This window comes from Copadichromis virginalis, linkage group LG4, assembly GCF_057382275.1.
Source record: "Copadichromis virginalis isolate Kocher_CV1m ecotype Utaka linkage group LG4, C_Virginalis_male_GT1.1, whole genome shotgun sequence".
NCBI classification, from domain to species: Eukaryota; Metazoa; Chordata; class Actinopteri; order Cichliformes; family Cichlidae; genus Copadichromis; species Copadichromis virginalis.
In genome coordinates this window covers 2814946-2834473 of record NC_140621.1, presented here as the reverse complement: position 1 = coordinate 2834473, position 19528 = coordinate 2814946, and the positions used below count along the sequence as shown (strand labels likewise).

The 19528-nt window shown below is 45.3% G+C and overlaps 1 protein-coding gene across 1 annotated transcript; it reads right to left on the bottom strand.

Moving 5' to 3' along the window:
* Positions 1 to 2642: 2642 nt before the first annotated feature.
* ppl (periplakin) lies at positions 2643 to 18811 on the bottom strand. Its single transcript, XM_085453124.1, has 22 exons — positions 18612 to 18811; positions 15528 to 15627; positions 15091 to 15245; positions 14790 to 14910; positions 14236 to 14361; positions 14099 to 14140; positions 12215 to 12376; positions 12030 to 12137; positions 11539 to 11634; positions 11340 to 11462; positions 11104 to 11250; positions 10870 to 11021; positions 10675 to 10784; positions 9499 to 9662; positions 9197 to 9375; positions 8950 to 9088; positions 8577 to 8770; positions 8176 to 8326; positions 8011 to 8094; positions 7803 to 7919; positions 5807 to 5899; positions 2643 to 5731 (listed from the first exon to the last, which is right to left on the bottom strand). The coding sequence occupies exons 1-22, from the start codon at positions 18659 to 18661 to the stop codon at positions 3059 to 3061; spliced, it is 5286 nt and encodes a 1761-aa protein (XP_085309250.1). The 5' UTR covers positions 18662 to 18811; the 3' UTR covers positions 2643 to 3058.
* Positions 18812 to 19528: the final 717 nt, after the last annotated feature.

The window sequence follows — 19528 nt, the reverse complement described above, 5'->3', positions numbered from 1 at the left end:
TTGGGGGTGCTTCAGCAAAATGAATCAAAGCACCCCCAAAGATTTCTTACTTTTTTTTGACAACACTTGCTGTTTGTGTGATACACTACTAAAAATATAAAAAACATACAGTACTTGGTTGAGACGTAATATTTTAACAACAAAAGTATACATACCCCCCCCCACCCCCTCCCAAAATGGTTTGTTCCAGCTCTCCCCTGCTCTGGCTCTAGCGCTCTTTCTGCCAGAGCGATGGTGGCTGAGACGCAGCGGAGCAGAGGTGTGAGTGCCTGGCTTAAAACAGGACACATTAGCTGCATTTAACCTTCAGTTACTCTTTATATAGTTGGTAGGAGTCAGGCCATGTTTCTTTTTAGCTGAAAAACATTACACCAGGTAACCTGCAGTGTTGAAACGTGTTTCCCGACGATGTTTGCTACTCTACAATCCGTCCTGCTCTGTAGTAAAATCAGCGACATTTGACTGTCCTGTTGCTCCCATTGAAATGTATACAGGCTGTTTAAAATCTAAAACTTAAAATTGTCCGTAGCCTGCTGTTGTTACCACTGTCCTGTTTGAAATGGAGTGAGAGAAGCTGCTTATTTTGTCATATGTGCCAAGATTAAACCCAGGAGCCACATTCAGGTAAAAGTGTAAGAACAAAGGATCCGTCAATAAAGGATAATGTTGGATCAGTGCTTCAATGTTTATATCTTTTATTAGATGTTCATGTGGTTTGGTTATTTGCCTTTTGGTTGAAAGTACACTGAGAGAGGACTTTTTTTTATTATTGATCTTAATATTTTTTTCATATTAATGTAATTTTTTAATCTAATTGAATACAATCTATTTGTGTATGATTATCAGTCCAAAGAGGGAGCGAGGAACGAGGGGAACGTGAGGAGAAAGTGCAAGGTCAGGAAGAACCAGGTAAGGACACAGAGAGGGAGCAGTGACAGGCACAACAGAAACTGTTAAACTGCTTGAGAGAGTTGACCACCAAAAGTATTTTCCAACTTCAAGGTGAGGCGACACAGGTTAAAATGAAAGGAATAAATCTGCAGAGCCATAGTAGTATCTGCAGTAAAGATACTTTCATACATTGTACCATAGGCAAAGTTGCCTCCAATTTTATAATTTATTTTTTTTTATCAATAATTTGTACATTTCAATGACTCTATTTTTGGAGTCTATTTTCATGTATCTGTATTGTATTACACACACACACCTTAAAAGTGAATCTCTGTCCAAAAAATGCACTCTGTTTACTTAATACTCACTATGATCCCCATTCATCATTTTCCCCCAGTAAAGTAATTAAGTTTAGGATGTGTTTTTTTTTTTTATTCCAATCCATTCTTCTTTTGCAGCATTTAAATAACCTTTATCTGATTTGATGGTTTTGTTACAGACTGTTGCAGTATTTTGCTTTTCTTTCACAAATGTGGGATTAAATTGGGTTAAAATGTACAAAGCAGTGATGTCATGTTTTGTGACGAGGACCCAGGCACAGAGAGACTTGATGAATTTAAGAATCTTATGATTTAATAAAGAAATTTGCAGACTTGCACAGAGATGGTAAAATTATGATGACTGATAATGGAGACGAGGACAGGGAGGAACAGGTTTAAATGCACCAAGGAGACAGTCAGAGGGAACTCGGGACAACTGGAGACATTTAAGGAAGAAGAAGTCTCATCGTGACGAGTAAAGTTGATCTTGCCTGGCTGAGCAGCTCTGGGTGCTCAGCACCCCCAAACCTCTGATCCTAGAATCACCCCTGCTTTACACGTCTTATTCATCATTCAAGGACATCTTTCTGTCTAACATTCACACATTCATACTCCGATGAACGTATCAGGAGTGACTCTGAATTCCGTATCTTGCCCAAGAATCTTTGACATGCTGAGCTTGTTTTACCATTTCTCATTTTTGAGTCACCAGTAATGAGAGCTGTCACCTGTCATGTGTGAAATCTTATGGGCTCTGAGGTGGTACCGGGGACTTTCCTCGGGACCTGTGGCTTCTGGACCTAGCACCTCAAACCTGTTAGACACAGTAATGAGTGCCGCAGGACTGTCTTCCTTCTTTGCACTCCCCTTGGATAACTGTGCAGGGTGCAGAAGGAGCCTGCATAGTAAGAACAACCCCAGGTTTCTCTTCAGCACTGTAGACAGGCTGACAAAGTTAGAGCTCTGTTGAGGCAACCATCCCTTTAACCTTAACTAGTAACAATTCCCTTCCATATTTACAGTGTAATAGGTGTAGGCTGCTGGGAGCTTCCTGTAATGCCATTAACTCGTATGTTTATACACCTCTCTGCATTTAATTATTAGTTATTATTAATCTCTGGGTCGCTTCCACAGCATGTCTTTGTTCTGTCTTCCTCCCTCCTCTCCAATTGCATGCAGCAGATGGCCCCGCCTCTCCCTGAGCCTGGTTCTGCTGGAGGTTTCTTCCTGTTAAAAGGGAGTTTTTCCTTCCCACTGTCACCAAAGTGCTTGCTCATAGGGGGTGGGGGAGCATCCGATTGTTGTTTGTTTTTCCTGTATTATTGTAGGGTCTTTACTTTTTACAATATAAACTGCCTCGAGGCAATTGTTGTAATTCAGTGATACATAAATACAATTGAATATTGATACCATAAATTCCATACGTTTTCCACAATAAAATACCCCACAAGACATTACATTTTGTTTGAATTTTTTATTGAAAGCACACAGCCGACAACCCTGTTTAAAGCCCATAAATAAATGAAACACTTAGTACTCTTGTGAGTTTTAGTGACAATATTTCAAAGATACATTCTTAACCCTGCCACCAAGTTAAAGAAATTAAAGATCGAACTTTTCAGCATCAAAAATTTATGTGGCTGGCTGTGATGATGGTAATATGAGTCCATGTATTCATGCCAGATATGCATAAGAAAATTAATACATGGTGTAGTTGGGACTCGTAGGTAAAACACATAGTAACTGAGGGTCACCACAATATTAAAGTGAGAATATAAGTATATATTAAAAGCTAGGAAGACCAGTCAAAACAGATTTTTTTAGAATGAAAATCAAAAGCGTATCTTTTAAAGCCCCCCGTTCTTGCCCGATACCAATGCACCAAACTCCTGGATGGAGATTTCTTTATTTAAGTACTGCTGAAGCTGGCGATTTGTGATGTGTCCAAGGCGCAGTGCATCATCGATGGAAAACTTTTTTCCTGACTTTCTGTCATGAAGCACAGAGGATTCTCCCTGCGGCCCTTTGACTGAGATCTCTTCCCAGTCACACTCCTGGCTCTGCAGGTTGACAAACATCTTCCAGTCGATCAGCCCTAGTTTGTAGGCTTCCTCTGGTCGCATCTCCTTGCCTGTATCTGGGTCGATGACGACAATAGACCTGCGGAGATGGCTTTCCCTCTGTTCCCTCTTCATCCTCACAGCTGCCAGGTTCTTTTTAAGCTTCTCTATCTCCTCATCCTTCTGGTTTGTTACAGCCCTCAGCTCTGCCAATTCCTTCTGTAATGAATCAAGCCTCAACTCCAAGTTCTTTGAATCCTCTCTTGGCGCAGACTCTGTAATTAGCCGAGTCTCTTTGCTTGTGATCTCAATCTCTGACCGAAGCTTGCGAATCTCATTTTGCAGCCTTTGGTTTTCCTGCTGCAATCGGCTACTTTCATCACGGATGTAGTCCAATTCTTTGGTAGACTTTGTGTTAGAAAACTCCATATCAGAGAGCCTGGAATTGAGGGTGGATAGTTCTTGGTCAAGTTCTCGCCTTCTCCTTTTCTCCTCTTCCAGAGTTCTCTCTAGGTTCTCAATCTCAATCTCTGCCTCTGGATCCCGTTCAACTTGGACTTTCTCAGTGCGGACAACCCTTTCCTTCACATCTACCTTTTCCAGGGTGATCTGCTGCTGAATAAGGACATTCAACTCTTTCTCAAGGAGGGTGCGTTTGTGACGCTCTTCATCAAGTTGTAGTTTGAGAATGGAGTGTTCCTTCTCCTGTTGAGGATCCTGCTGCAGAACCACCTTTTGTTTGACTGTCACCTTTTCACGATTTTCTTTGTCACGGATCTCTAGCTCATTAAGTCTAACCCGAAGCCGCTGGATCTCTAGTTCTGCATCACGCCTTGCCCTGCGCTCACGCTCCAGTTCTTCCAGCTGCATGTCCAGGTCAGTCTTCTGTCTCTGCAATTGGTAGAGCTCTGTTTTTAGGCTCTCCTTCTGTTTTTGCTCATTGTTGATGTTCTGTAAGAAGCTGTGACATTCTGACTTAAGGAGAGGATCCTCTTCCATCTTGACCACTTCTTGCTGAACAATCTTCTCACGAACCTGAGACAAATCCATCTTTCTTAGTCTAATTTTTTCTTCTTGTTCTGTCCGTTCTCTCTCAAGGTCCAGGCGTTTCTGCTGTTCATCAGCCAGCTTCCTCTTTAGCATTTCAATTTCTTCCTTAGTCTTTGGATCTTCTCTGTACTGCAGCACTTCATTGACAACCTCTTTGGTCTGCACTTGGGGTTTGGTATTCTTCCATCTTTCGATTTCATCTCGAAGCTGGCGGATTTCTAGCTCAGATTTCTCAGTCTGGTGGCTTTTATCTACAATTTCATTGCGAAGTCTCTCCAGCTCTCTTTCAGTTTGTGGATCTATCTTATATTTGATTACTTCTTTGATGATCTCTTTAACTTCCACTTGAGGCCCTCTGTTCTTGAGCATGGTCAGCTCATCCTGCAGAGATCTCAACTGGAGCTCTGCATCTTTATACCGCCTCTGTTGCTCTACAAGTTCAAGACGGAGATTGGCCACTTCATTCTCAGCCTTGGGATCGGGCCGGACAATCTCTCGTACTTTCTCTTGAATCACAACCTTAGACTTCTCCTCCTCCAGGCTTGCAATTTTCCTCTGGAGGTCAGTCTTTTCCCGCTGTGATGATCTTCTTTTGGCCTTCTCATCTTCGAACTGCCTCCTAAGGTTTTCTACCTCTCTCTCAAAGGCAGTATCCTTCTCAACTTTCAGCACTTCCTTGATGGAAATCTTTTCCTCAGCCATTGATTTCTCCTTCTCCAGTCTTCGAAGCTTTTCTTGAAGAAATTGCAACTCATCCTCCAGCTGCCTTCTGCTTTCTATTTCCTTCTCTTTCCTGTCAAGCAGCACCCTGTACTCACTTTCAAGTTGGGGGTCATTCTGGACTTTGATCACCTCCTCTTCAGTGATTACCTCCTGTTCCTTGTTCTTCTCCTCAGCCAGGAGTGTCACATGTTTTTGGATCTCAATGAGCTCGTTGTCTTTCATCAGCCTCTGCCTTTTTAGCTCTTCCAGCTCCTCCCGAAGCTTTCGGACCGCCTCCTCCTGACCACGGTCTCTTTCTATACGCAAGACCTCCTTCACTGTGTACTGCTGTGCCCCTTCTTTGACCTCTGTCTCAAGGCCACGCAGCTTCAACTTTAGTACCTCAAGGTCATTCTCCAGGACATGGGTAGTGCGGCGCTCCTCTGACAACTTCTGCTGGACTTTGTAGACTTCTTCATCCAGCTGGGGGTCTGGAACCTTTTTAATTAGCTCCTTCTTAACAATTGTATCCTGGGGCTTTTGTCCTTCAAGCATATAAATGTCAGTCTGAATGGTCTCTATTTCTTTTTCTAGTTGCTCCCGCCTATGGATCTCATCGTCTAGCTGTTTTCTTATTCTCCACGGCTCTTCACCAGGGGCATTGGCTTGGACCGACTTGACATTTGTAACTTGGATAGTCTCAGATTGCTATAGAAAGAAAATAATCATTATTATTACTGTAGTTTTTATGTTTATGTAGCAATGATATGTAAAATAGTTTACCTGGCTCAGAAGACTGTTGGCAAACTCCAGATTCTGCAGTCTTTGCTTATTTACAGCATTCACCTCAGTAAACTTTGCCTCAATAGCTGCTTCCTGCAAACGATAAAATAACATGTAATGAAAATCATATACAGTAACTTCTGTAGGGGTTTTTGGCTTATGCCCTTAAGCTGAGGATTGTGGTTGTTAATTTGCACGAGTCTGTTTGTGTCAAGAAGCATCTCTTTTCCTGTAGATACCTTTTGCCCATAGACAGTATAAATATTGATGTTGCTTCTGGCCGGTGTCAAAGTGCCTCAACAATTTATATTTGTGCGTAAATATTGGCCACACCGCATTTCAGAATGGATGATTATCTGTACAGCTTGTGATTGACATGTCAATGAGGAAATGGATTCTCAGTCAGACATGACCCTCCTTATCACATCTGTCTTTTTTTTTTTTTTTTTCTTTAAACCAAGATGGCAATAGTGAAAAAATTCATCTTGAGGAAACCAATGGATGTCACAGCAGCAATGGCAATACTGTCTACACGGAGAGAAATGTTCCTCAAAGGGGTTGCAAATGTGTACAATAATTTTGTGAACCTTTTGAGGACTCGCATGAGTGTGCTACGTTTGACCAAACATCGAACAATTTTACAAATGCGTACATACAAACAAATACATTCAGATCATTTACGCACAGCGTCTTGAATCAGATGATTTTACTTTTCGATAACCTTGCTATGCGTACACAGATCACATCGCATGCCAACTTGGGGTTTTGAGACAAGTTGAACGCTGCCAGATCCACAAATGGAAAATGCATTCAAGTCCCAGTGTAAAACATCTTGGCTCCCACTGTAAATACACCCCCCCCCCCCCCGCCCTAAATAACCTTTACCAGAAAACATTACTAATTACAGACACTACAGAGTAGCCTATAAAGATAAGGGTGCTCCCACAGTCCAAAAACATGCAGTTAGTGGGGTTTGGTTAATTGGTAATTCTAAATTGCCCGTAGGTGTGAATGTGAGTGCGAATGGTTGTCTGTCTCTGTGTGTTAGCCCTGTGATAGACCGGCGACCTGTCCAGGGTCTACCCTGCCTCTCGCCCTATGGTAGCTGGGACAGGCTCCAACCTCCCACGACCCTAACAGAGGAGAATAGATGGATGGATATAATCCAGGTAAGTGGAACACTTTGATGTTAATCGTACCCATCTTACCGTTCTCTAATCCTGAACATTTCGGATTGTGCAGGCTACTGTGTAGTGTTTGTTATTGGTAAATCTGTGTTTTCTAGTATTTAATAACACAATGCCAGCAGATCAGCTGATCTTAATGCAGGCCTACAGCTCAGCTCATGCTGTAGGCTGGGATTCAATTCAAATTTATTACAGGGCACATTATTTAAGCTGCTTTAGCATCGTCACAGGTGCTGCACAACTGCAAGTCTATCACCAGCTCCTTGTTTTGTGATGCCATCCATCCATTCGCTTCCACTTATCCTTTTCAGGGTCGTGGGGGCTGCTGGAGCCTATCCCAGCTGTCATTGGGCGAGAGGCGGGGTACACCCTGGACAGGTCGCCAGTCTGTCGCAGGGCTAACACATAGAGGCAGACAACCATTCAGTCCCGCATTCACACCGATGGACAATTTGGATTAATCAGTTAACCTATCCCCACTAACTGTTGTTTTGACCATGTTTGTGTCCGAACTCAGCTTGTCTAAACAACCCGATAACTGCGTCATCAGGGTAATCTCAGCGCTTGTTTGAGAGTACCAGAGAAAACTGTAGTTTGAAATGCATCCAATAAAAGACTGGAACATTTCTGAGGTCACGATTCTTTCAGGATATATCAGGTTCTCTTGCTTTTGGTTATTCATTGTTTTAATTTGTATCCCAGCTGAAAATGAGCTCTGAGCTAGAAGACTTGTGTTGGTCATAGCAGTTAGCAACACAAGTTTAAACTGTGCTGTGTATTTTCACTTCACCGTGCATGCTGTGCCTTACCTCTGCCTTGACTATTGCTGCAGGTGATTCCAATCTGCTCCTCTTGTATGTCTGAGGTACAAGTCCATCCTCAAGATCAAGGATAGATTTGAACTTCTCAGCTTCAGTCTCATAGTCCTGAAGAGTAAATCAGTAAACCAACATCAAACCTTTAACTTTTCTAAAAGATCATATGATAAAGAAAAAAAATCAATGGAGAAAAACTGACTTTGACAGCTTGCTGGTACAGCTGGGCATTTTTGGAGACATTGTTTAAATCAGACTCCTTTCTCGCTATATCAGATAACAGGTTCTGTAGAAAAGAGCAGAGTTAAGTGCCACTAACATTCATGTGTAACGAGAAATATGCAGAGTTATTGCTCAGCATTCATACCCTCTGATTTCTCAGCTTCGTTTCCACTTGTTTTGGGTCATCAGTGTCACGGGGCTCGTAATTTGGAACACGAGAGAGCCAGCTGTTCAAATTGTCATAATCATTGCAGTAGTTTTTGTACGCCATCTTGGCTCTCTGCAAGCTTTGAGCCCTGCACAAACAAACCAAAACATATCATCAGAGATTGTCTTTACATATGAAATGACCGTCTGTGCTTCAGGGACCCTGATGGTCACAAGCCAGAGCGTCGGTCAGGTAATACAGTTGTTCTGTAGTGCTTCTTCACGCTATCTCCATGCACCTTGGGCAGGTGATGTTGTGCTAGACATTTCTGGCTGTCGATGACGTCCTGCGCTGTATTTGCTTTACATATTACTGACGTGCTTTCCTGCCCAACTTACCTCGAGTCAGTCTGCTGGTTGAGGTTGTTGTATCTCTTGTTGAGTTTCTGGACATCAGCTTCCTGCCTCTCGATGTCAGGGCAGTGCTCTTGGAACTTGTTGGCCATGTTCTCACAGCTGCTCTTGGCCAGACGCAGGTTCTGCTCTGTGTCAGAGACCAGTGTCCTCTGTGACCGCAGGTCCGCTCCGATATCCTGCCAGGGCAGCAAAAGACAAACTGCTTGAGACAACCTACAGTAAACAGTCACGTCACCTGTCTGTGAACGTGTGGCAGTTTGGACATGAAGGAACATAAACTGAAACAGTAACAACAATTTTCAGTTCAGTTCATATAAAAGTGAATAAATTCTGTTCTGATATAAGACCATCTTACTGCAAGTTCCCGCTGGGTTTTCTCCATTGAAGAGACGTCAGCAGGAGCAACCTCCTCCCTGGCCAGCTTGTTCTCGTAGGTGGAGAGTAAGGTTTTTCCATTTTGCAGAGATGACTCCAGCTGGTTGGAATTCTTCAGCCTAAAGCAAAGTTCAAAAATGCCTGTCACTGAGCACACTGAAAACAGAAAAAGCAGAGGCATGCTGCTGCACTGATGGCACTTTGAAAGCAATAACCAGGTCACATACTTCTCCTGAGAGCACTGAAGAAGCTGCTCCACCTTGGTGTACTTCTTGTTGGCCTCATCCACCTTGCTGTGAAGTTGAGATGTGCTGGCACAATTTGGGTTTGAGACCAAGAAGCTCTGTGCTTCCTGCACTTTAGAAGACTTCTCTGGTTCAATCCTTCTGACAGCAGCAGCAATGTCCTGGAGAGAAACGTGTACTGGTGAGTTGCACAGTGCAAAAACACACTCTTTGCTTGGTGGGCTAAACCGAGCAGAGAGAAGCAGCTTTAATATCAAACCAAAGAACAAAGCCGACGTTCTTACTTTCATGTCCTGCAGGCGGTCAGTACTGTCCTGCAGTGTCCTGTTCTGTTCCAGCGGAGGGCGCACTCGAGCATAGATGGATTTCTCCTGTTTGTCCAGGTCACTGACAACCTTATCCAGACCAGCCATCAGCTGGCGGCACTGCTGTTCCTGTTTGTCTGAGGCTACATGCAGCAGTGTGAGAGGGCAGGAAACATATTCATCACACGCACACTTGATCTGAAATCTTCCAGCCAGCAGCACGTTTAGATTTATAGTAGCTTCTTTTCATGCTTCATGGTTATGAAACTCAAAATTTCAACTTAATGAGCAACTTGAAGTTTTGAGTTACTTCTGAGTAACTCAAGAACCCAAAGTTTCGACTAACAGATGGAAAAGAAGTGGCAGAAACAACAGTTTATATCACTGTGTCATGAAGGCAACATGTCTATTCTGTGTGTGTCCTTTTTGTATGTAGCCTGCTCAGATTTACTGTGTGTGAGAAAAACAAATGTGTCATAGAAGAAACAAGGCGAACACAAAAGCAGACGGTAAACCACATCTGGATTGCCCCACTCTGTCCTGGTGTTCTGAGCAAGAAATCATCCAAATTTGCAGAGAACTGGACTGAAACATCAGTCAGCTCTAGTGCAGTGATTAAATTATTATTGTATGTAGAGAGGAGAGAGAACAGCTTGAGGAAGCCTGGAGAAGTGTTCCTGAAGATGCTTGGATAGAAAGCTGAGAGTTCAGGCTGTGCTCAGCGGTGCTCACACCAAATATTTCTACAAACTGTCTGTTTGCACGTTCCTCATGATCCTATGTCCTAATTATGAAGAAACAAAGGCTCAACGTCATCTTATTATTTGAGAAAAACTCAACATATTTTTGGTGAAGGTTTCACTAACATAGTTGCTTGAATAGATGAGAAAAACAGAGCATGTTGCGGTTATGCGAGTTTCCTAGTGTGAGGATTATTGTGACAAACAGAGCAACGTCATTAACTCTAAGAACCAGGGCAGCCTTTCACCTGGAGGGAAGGCAGAGCAGTTGCATATATTTGAGTGTACTGGCAGCAAACAGTGTGAGTCAGAGGCACCAGCACACTGGAAGGTTATACTAGAAATCAGCTGGTCCGTCATAACCAACTAACTTGGCTAATTGTGGTGCTAATATATTATTGTGCGTCATGCGTACCTGTAGCGGTTGCAGTTCCGCTCGTCTTCTTCAGCTCGTCCAAGCGTTTCTGCAGACTTCCCTTGGTGGCTGCCATCTTCTGTTTGATAGCTTTCTGCTGTCCGGTCAGGCTGCAGCACACACACGACATACTGTTACAGCTGTAGATGCCCTCATCGGCCGAAGGAGTTTAGAAAGCCCTTTGTACACACTCACTTGTCGGCGATGGCCACAGCCTCCGGGTCGGTGGGGGGGAACATGAAGCAGATGCCCGGGGCAGTGATCTTGTGTCCGGCCGCATCCTTCACGTCCCATTTGGAACCATTTTGCCGCAGGAGAGTGTACCTCTCCCCCCGCACGATCTGACCCTACACGGGGAAACAGTTAGAACGCGTCACTGGATCACGCCGCTATCGTCTCAGTATTACGTGTGAAGGACGCAGTACGTACGTCATCGGTGTCAAATTCGCACAGAGCCTCGACAGGGATCAGCTTCTGGGGTGTTTCCCTGCGGTACTTCAGAGGCAACACCTGAAGGCTGCGCTTCTGAAGGGCCTTAACCCGCTCGTCAAAGTTCTCGATGGCCTTGGCTTCATCCTGCACACAAGAAACGCACAAGCGTGTCGTCACCGTACGCAGTCAGTGATGCTATCAGCTACGGTCTATGTGCAGATAAAAGAACTCACGTCCAGCTCCCTGATCAGGCCCTCCATCTGATACATGTCTTTGAACTCGGGGTTGTACTTCTGGCTGATCTCCGTGTCCAGACGCTTCAGCAGGTCCTGAGTGTCGCGCGCCTCTTTGTGGAACTGCATGCAGACACACACGTACAGATGAGCTTCACTCTTTAAATGCGTCTCTGTGCATGTCACCTGTCACACTGACCTTGTGGTACTCATCCATGTGTTTGAGGTGGTTCTCCTCACAGATGAGCAGGTTCAGGTGTTCCTTCCAGTCAGCGTGGACTGCTTCCATATGAGCCTGACAACAACGTGGTTTATGCGTAACATTATAGAGATGTGCGGCAACAGAGTTAATAATGAGACAATAAGAAGCACCAGTATGGCTTCTTCCCCCCTTTTTACATCCATCTGAAGGATGAACGTCTTACGTTGCCCATAACAGACTGTGAGATAACAAGTGGAAGCAGCTCATTTGTTGCCTGAGCTGCTCGTATGCCAACTGGGTCCAACCCACAAACAGTGTTTTTAGACAAAACGAGAAGCGCATCATCCGTCTGCTGTGTGAGGACTGAAAAGCGCCTTGAAGCCCCGCTGTCTTTAAAACATGACCCTGCTCTACCGCAGACTCCCGTGGACCCAGGGCCCAGGCAGAAACGCACTATGAAAGAGTCAAAGTGTGCGGATGGTGGGTACCTCCATAACATTCTTCCCTGGATGGTCGGAGGCAATCAGCTTTTCTCCATCATCGTTCAGCTTGGTGATGGTGCCCTCCTTGGACTCCAGACATTTACTGATGAAATTCTGTTGGTTGAGACAAATTTGCTGAGCGAGCTGAGCTTGTTTCACTCGCCGTGCACGTGTGTGAATTCCACAGCTACCTCGTACTGCCTCTGCCGGGCAGGGTAGTCCAGGTTGTTGTCACTCCAGTCGTATTTGATCCTCTCCTCTGCCTGCTGGTCCATCCAGTACAGCTCGTTGGTGCAGCGCTGCATGTAGTCTCGCAGGCTCATCAGGTTGCGCTGTCGAGCGCTGGAGTTAGCCTAGCCGAAGGAACAGGAAGCTTAGTCACCAACAGCTTTATTTGAGGTTTTTACAAGCGCCTGGACGAGTCAAGGAAAGTTTTGTTTGCGTTTGAATTCAAACGATATGATTCTGTGTTTTAATATAATTAGCATGAATCTGATGAGCTTGATTTTGTAAGTGGCCTTTCCAGCCTGTATGAATGATAACAACTTGTGCTACAGTCAGAGTTTACTTGTTATTAATCTTTTCAAAAACTAGGTGCTGAAAAGATTTCATGTAGTAAAATCAAGTTCTTGAGTTTTTAACAAATTCATGTTTTTGCTAAAGATAAAACACTTCAGTGGAGAACCGGCTGGTGTGTCAGCAGCACTACTGTCAGCTAGGGCTGGGTTTTGATTATCGATTTATCGAGTAAAATCGATTCTGGTCTGGATAACGTGATATCGAGTCATTAAAATCCTGAATCGATTTTTTAATATAAATTAATTTTGCCCAAAATGCCAGAATCTCAGGTTAAACCTCACCAAATTTCAACAACCACCAACAAAACAGTAAATGAGAGCAGGAACACGGCTTCTGCACAAAGACGTAAACACAAAACGCCGACGCATCAGAATCAGTGAGATGTGACTTTCTCACCCGACGGCACGCACAGGGACACGCCGTCGGGGCTGAAAGCCGACAGCTCGCTGACTCTGAAGCATCGGCGTTTTGTGTTTACGTCGTTTTTGCGCTGATTCTGAAGCTGTTAGTTTATCTCTCTCCAAACAATATTGACCGAAGATCCAAACTACGCTTCACATAAACGTCGTCATGAGGGCGATCGTGGCTCAAGAGTTGGGAGTTCGCCTTGTAATCGGAAGGTTGCCGGTTCGAGCCCCGGCTCGGACAGTCTCGGTCGTTGTGTCCTTGGGCAAGACACTTCACCCGTTGCCTACTGGTGGTGGTCAGAGGGCCCGGTGGCGCCAGTGTCCGGCAGCCTCGCCTCTGTCAGTGCGCCCCAGGGTGGCTGTGGCTACAATGTAGCTGCCATCACCAGTGTGTGAATGTGTGTGTGAATGGGTGGATGACTGGATATGTAAAGCGCTTTGGGGTCCTTAGGGACTAGTAAAGCGCTATATAAATACAGGCCATTTACCATTTATTTACCAATTCACTCTGACCTTTGCTGTTTTGCTGGTGTTGGCAGCTGCTTTTTGTTGTTGTTGTTTTTTCTTACTTCCGACAAGAAAGCCTCATTTCTGCTGTTCAATACTGAACAAATTAAAACTTTAAAATTATGCAAAACTGCAAAATGCTTCGCGATGTCTCCAATCAAACCTCTGTTACTTTGCTCTGCTTCGCTTTGTTTTTGACTGCACAATATTTTTAAGGTCATCTGCTATAAAAACACAGACCAGGAAAAATGCCTTCATGTTGTTCTGCGTTTCATCCTCAGTTACTCTGACACAAAGGCCTCTGCTGTGATGCTCACACCTCTGATAAAGTCTCACAAGTGTCAGGTTTCTTTTTATAGATATAAAAATATAGATATGTACTGATAAGTGATCAGAATTATAATATTTCTGACTGCCTGAGGCAAAATCTTCCCGAATCGAATCGATTCTAGAAATCAGTGACGATACCCAGCCCTACTGTCAGCCGGCTGGATGCTGTGTGCATACACCGCACTCACCATGGATCACAGTGAAACTACACAAAAGCGCACATATATCATACACACAGAAACGAACACTTACCAGCAGTTTGTTGTACTTTGACTGAAGGCTGCTGACGTATTCCTGCAGAACAAAGCAGAGCAGACACACAGAGGGTCAGCGAGGAACCGACGCAGGACGTCCAACTGTGCAAACCTTTGATTCTGACATCATGTCACCTTGTCTCCACTGGCAGAGATGTGAGGAGCCAGAGCCTCCACCTCACTGTGGAAGATGTTGTGTTCCTCCACCTCGTTCTCCACAGAGGGCAGGTCCTGGCCAAAGCCCTTGTTTTGCAGGTTGTCCTGAGCAGAGACACATGGTGTGCATCATGAATGAATTCCACTTTTCTGAAATGAAACGTCTAAAAAGCGACCTATGTCTAACACCCTCTGCAGACATGTGATGTGAAATTTCTGCCATGCAGACATGGAATACTTTTATTGTGTTCACCTGTGCACTGTACAAACAAATACCTGACTCCATTGTTTAAGCAGGACTCCTGCTAACCCACAGTGACAGTGATCTGCAGCGTGCGAGCCACCTGCTGCATGTAAGCACCATGTGCACACACAGCTAAGGCGTGCTTGTGTTCCCTCAGTAACTGAAAGTTTCTCAGTTGTTGCACTGACATAAAGACCTAACGAGGCGTTCCTCTGTAACACCGTGCTGGACCTAGCAGCGAGTGCTGCACACTGTGGCTTGAATTCATGTTTGCTGGGTTTTTGTTTACCAGCTTTTCATCCATCATGTTGCCCCAGTTGATGCTGGGCTTGCCCTCAGTGCGGACCAGGTGGTAGATGTGGCCGTGCTCCTCTTTCAGCTTCGTCACTCTGTCACGCAGTTGCTTCATGCTGAATACACACAGAAACGCGAACACAACATTTTAGGTAACAGAGCCAGCAGGTAACAGTAACCAGGTCTTCCTCAGGTCTTCGTGAATATTCATGACTTAACATTAAGCTTTTGTGTGCATCATGCACTAGCAGGCACAACTAAGGTGGTTTGCGTAGCGTGAAATAGCGTTCACTCACTCCTGTGCGATCATCTCAGCCTGCGGATGCTGAAGGCGTCTGGCGTTGACGACGTCTTCATCCAGGCCACTCAGCAGCTCCAGAGAATTGAGGAGTCTCTTGTTGGTGTCTTCTTGATACAGGGGCTGCTTCCCCTCATTGATCTTGCTCACATCCTGTGAGGAAAGAGTCAGTCATGTGGAGTTAGCCAAACACTGCCAGCCTTTCAGCTGAATAGACAGAAGCTGAAAGTGTATCATGACAGTGCTGTGGCTCTGAGCTCAGATGGGCACTAACGTGTGGCTGCGGTGGTTTTTATATGACGGCTAACATGCTCCATGTTGAAATAAGCTGTGGTCTATTTCTCAAAGAGGCTGATACATATGTAATTATAGCCGACAGCACACATGAAGCTGATTGGACTGACTGGAGACATGAGCGTTGCTGCAGCACTCTACCTTGTTGAGGTTCTGCTCCACATCGTAGATATTCTTCTCCACTTTGTCAGCATTCTTCTGCAGCTTCTCGATCAGTGTGGCGAGTTCTGTGCTGGGAGCACTGAGAGACGACACACAGAGACATCCTTAATGACGTCACACACAGGCTTTTCTGGATCCCTGTGAAGCAACTCTGTAACACTCGATGGAACATATATCATAATTGCAGAAGCTGAAAATAGCGGCTTCGTAACAAGCTCAACCCCTTCGATTATGAGCCGCAGAACAGCAGCTCGACGCTTTCAGAAATACAAAACACCAAGAACTGATCAGTCAGTGTTCAGCACTGCAAGCCCCATCACTAAAGTACTACTCCAGGGTTAGTACTTTAACGAGGCATCAGAGAAGTGCAGAGCACGTGGTTTAAAACTAAACCAGCAGATCTGACAAACTGGGAACCCATCACGAGTAGCAAAGAGTGCCAAGGCATGTAAAGAGTTCAAATGTAGTCAGTGTCAGAGTTCTGAATGGGGCAACAAATGCAGGATAAATGTACTGGACTTCTTTGCTGTGCACTGTTAGTTTCAACAGCGACACGTTTGTACAGAAACTGACATCGTGTTACTCGTACAGGTGATCCAGGACCCAGCTGACCTTCTCGATAGATTTAATTGTGGATTTAAGTGGAAAGCAGCGAGTACTCTGTACAGTACCTGTGCTGTTCATTACACAGAGTGATAACGAGTCATCATCTCACTGCATGTTTCCATCACACCTGGTGTCAGACAGCAATCAATGACCAGTGACAATTTGGGTGAAAATGAGCACAACTCACTACAGTACGGCGCAAACGTTAGCCACCACTGAACAACACAGGAAATCAGTCCTGTGGTCATCTCCCTGCACAGCTCCTCCATCTGAGGCATCCATCACTGTAGCACACAGTGCGATAGTTACACCTGTTTGTACATCGTCTACGGTGAAAACACCAAAATAAGAAAGTTTTACAGTTCAGAGTAAAACGTCAGTCGTATAAAGTTAATCTCTTCAATACTCTGGATGCTTATAATTGAGCCGTTTGTTCATATATTAGAGCCACTTCTCATACTTGTAACTTTGTAATAAGTTGTATTATTTAATTTAGTCCAGTCTGTTACTGCTGTTGTCTTGGAGCAACTATAGTCACATCGTTTCCTGAGGGATTAATAAAGTGTGTTGATTGATAACATCAGAGCTCATGAGTCTGACTGTGAATGCTGTGAATCTCCGATCTCAGTGGATAAGTTGCCATTAGGTAGCTGACATATTCCCTAAAATGGGGGAAACTAGCCCAGCGAGTTTTTGTTACACACACACGCACACGTTACATAATGCTCGATGCAGTACTTTCAAACCTGAGCTGATTTTTACTTTAACACAAACAAGTCTGAACTGGTGCGCACTGTCGAGCTGTTCTGGGCAAGCTCATCCAAAACAACACCCAACAGACTGAGGGGGATTTCTGACTGTAGTGACAAACATGAAGAAGACGTCTCATCTACAACTTTACACACTCGTCTTCTAAACATCACAACACCAAATACGTGAGAACACAGGAACATGAACGCCTGTACTGTCTGTACTGTGCTCCTGCATGATTGGCACCACTTGTTGCATAAAACTTGTGTAAAAGTGGAGCGTTGTTTTCATTGTGAATCCAGAACAGATGTGAGCTCACCCTGCTGTGGTCACCAAAGAGTGCACAGTGTCAGATCACCAAACAAGAAGCAGTGCTGTGCTGATCTGCAATGCTCCAACAGTTTAAGCTGCTCTGCTTTGTTTTGTGTGTTTCTGGGTCCTGGGGAGGTCGCTGGCTTTAACACAGTGTTCTCACTGAGGCTGTGTTAGTTCTGAAAAGGATCTGGCGCTCAACAAACACAACTCACGTGTTTCCACAGGGAGCTGGTTAAATCAGAACCAGAACGCTCCAGCATTAGGTCACACAGGGTGTGGAAGCCTGCTGCTAACACTAAAGCATCGCTGCAAACCCCGAGCCCTTTCCTCTCTGTGTGTACACTGAGATGTGCTGAGCATGTTGTTAACCAACTGGAAGGTCGGTGGTCTGAGCCCCAGCTCCGCCGCCTCGCCTTTACAGTCGTCTCTGTTTGCTGGGCTTTGGCTTAAAACCTGGCTCATCCTTCACACACGCACACCTACACCTGAACAAGAAGAGCAGCATGAAGAGGGGTGGAGCTGCATTACTCAGATTCCATTGCAATCTGTTGGTGGTTATCACAGGGCACGAGTGACTATAATGAACGATATGCACTAAGACGGACGAATCACTGTGCTGGTGTAAACACATGCTTCACACGAACATGACGCCACAACACCAAAACAAAGACTCCTTTGCTGTTGGCGCAGGTGTGGCAGCAGGACAAGCATCTCTCACCGATACCTGCTGCTTGGCTGTGCTGTTTCTAAGCCAGCGCTCTGTAATGATTTAACACGCTCACTTTCTCACTTTCACCACGGCATGTACCCTGGACCACGCCAGTACAACAGCTGAAGTGACTGGCCCTGGTGCAGTGACATTATGGGCGAGGCTGCAAGGAATTCCTCTCACATTGTGTTTCTAAGGAGGGCAGCAGAAAACTTATCGAACCAGTTACCGCAAACTAACCAGGGCTTATCGGCCACACCCACTCTCCAGTTAATGCACAAACTATGTAGTCTAACGCCGAGTTTCGGCCCTGCCCGTCTGACTGTAGCTCATACAGACACCACCAGAACGTTTACATCCCGCGATCCATCAGGACACAATGATCCGAGCCTGTGTTAAAGCGCCTGGACGGACAGCTCCGCGTTCTTTCCATCTGCTGCTGGTTTAGCGCACAGCGCTGCGCTAAGACCGCTCTGTGTGCACAAACAAGTAATACGATACGCGCATATAAACTCCGAGCTTCAGCACAGCCGGGCTCACCCCGGTGTGATCATTTAACCATCCTTTTGTCTGAGATGTGGCGTGAGTCCGCTGATCGTGTAGAAATCACTACAAGTTAGGACAGATGAAGCTCGCGAGCCGCTCTGAAGGGCTCGAGCGCAGAGGAACAAGCTCCTACTTACGTCTGTTTCGGCTGCGTTATCGTGGTGGACTTGGTCTTCTTCTTCAGCATGATGAAGGTCACCTGTCAGCGGCTTTCCACAGAAACAGACCCAGCAGTACAGGTGAGTCTCGGCTGCGCGCGCTCGCTGCGTCGCTGTGTGTCAAAGTCAGATATGTCCACGCGCCCTTCTCACTATCAGAGCGTGCCGTCCCAGCTCAGAGTACCAGAGCCAATGAAGTCAGCGCTTCCAGCCTGACCTTCTACCTGTCAGCAGCCAGGGGTGGGAGGGTCCAAAGAGCGAGGCCCCGCCTTCATAGCCTTCCCCTCTCACACCCACGCAAACACGTTGTGTGTTCCACTGAAAAAGTGAATGAATTCTACAGTAAAACGAGGCGCGTCCGTTTCAAAGTTTCAGTTGGGAGTAATCAGCAGTTTGTGTGCTGCACCTGTAACACCAGCACGGCTGCCTCAGGTATGCAGCAGACCAGCTGCTGTATCAAAGCTTAGTGCCAGCTGCAGAATGGCCACTGCAGCACGGGCCTGTGTAAAAGCGGGGTGTCCTGGTCAGGTTTCTCATTTCTTTCTTTCATATAAACATCAGCAGCACACCTGCAGGCCTGGCACACCCACAAGTTATTTAAAGTGCTGGGAAATCTTAGCTTTGACTCATAGTAGCCACGCTTGGGTGTTAGGGGAGTGACCTCTGTTAGCAGCACAATGTTCCCTTTTATAAAGCAAAAACTATTTGGAAATACTTTGTGGAACATCAAAGTTGAAGGTGTTTCTTCATATTCTGCAGATCTCTGGCCAAGTGGCATGTGCAGGTTTGATCACTGGCCCCAGCTGCTACAGGTCGTTTCAGTGACCTTAGTATTGGGGTCACTGCGAATCAGAGCCAGTTTCAGACAGCTGGATCTCTGTTCACTGCCTTTTCCT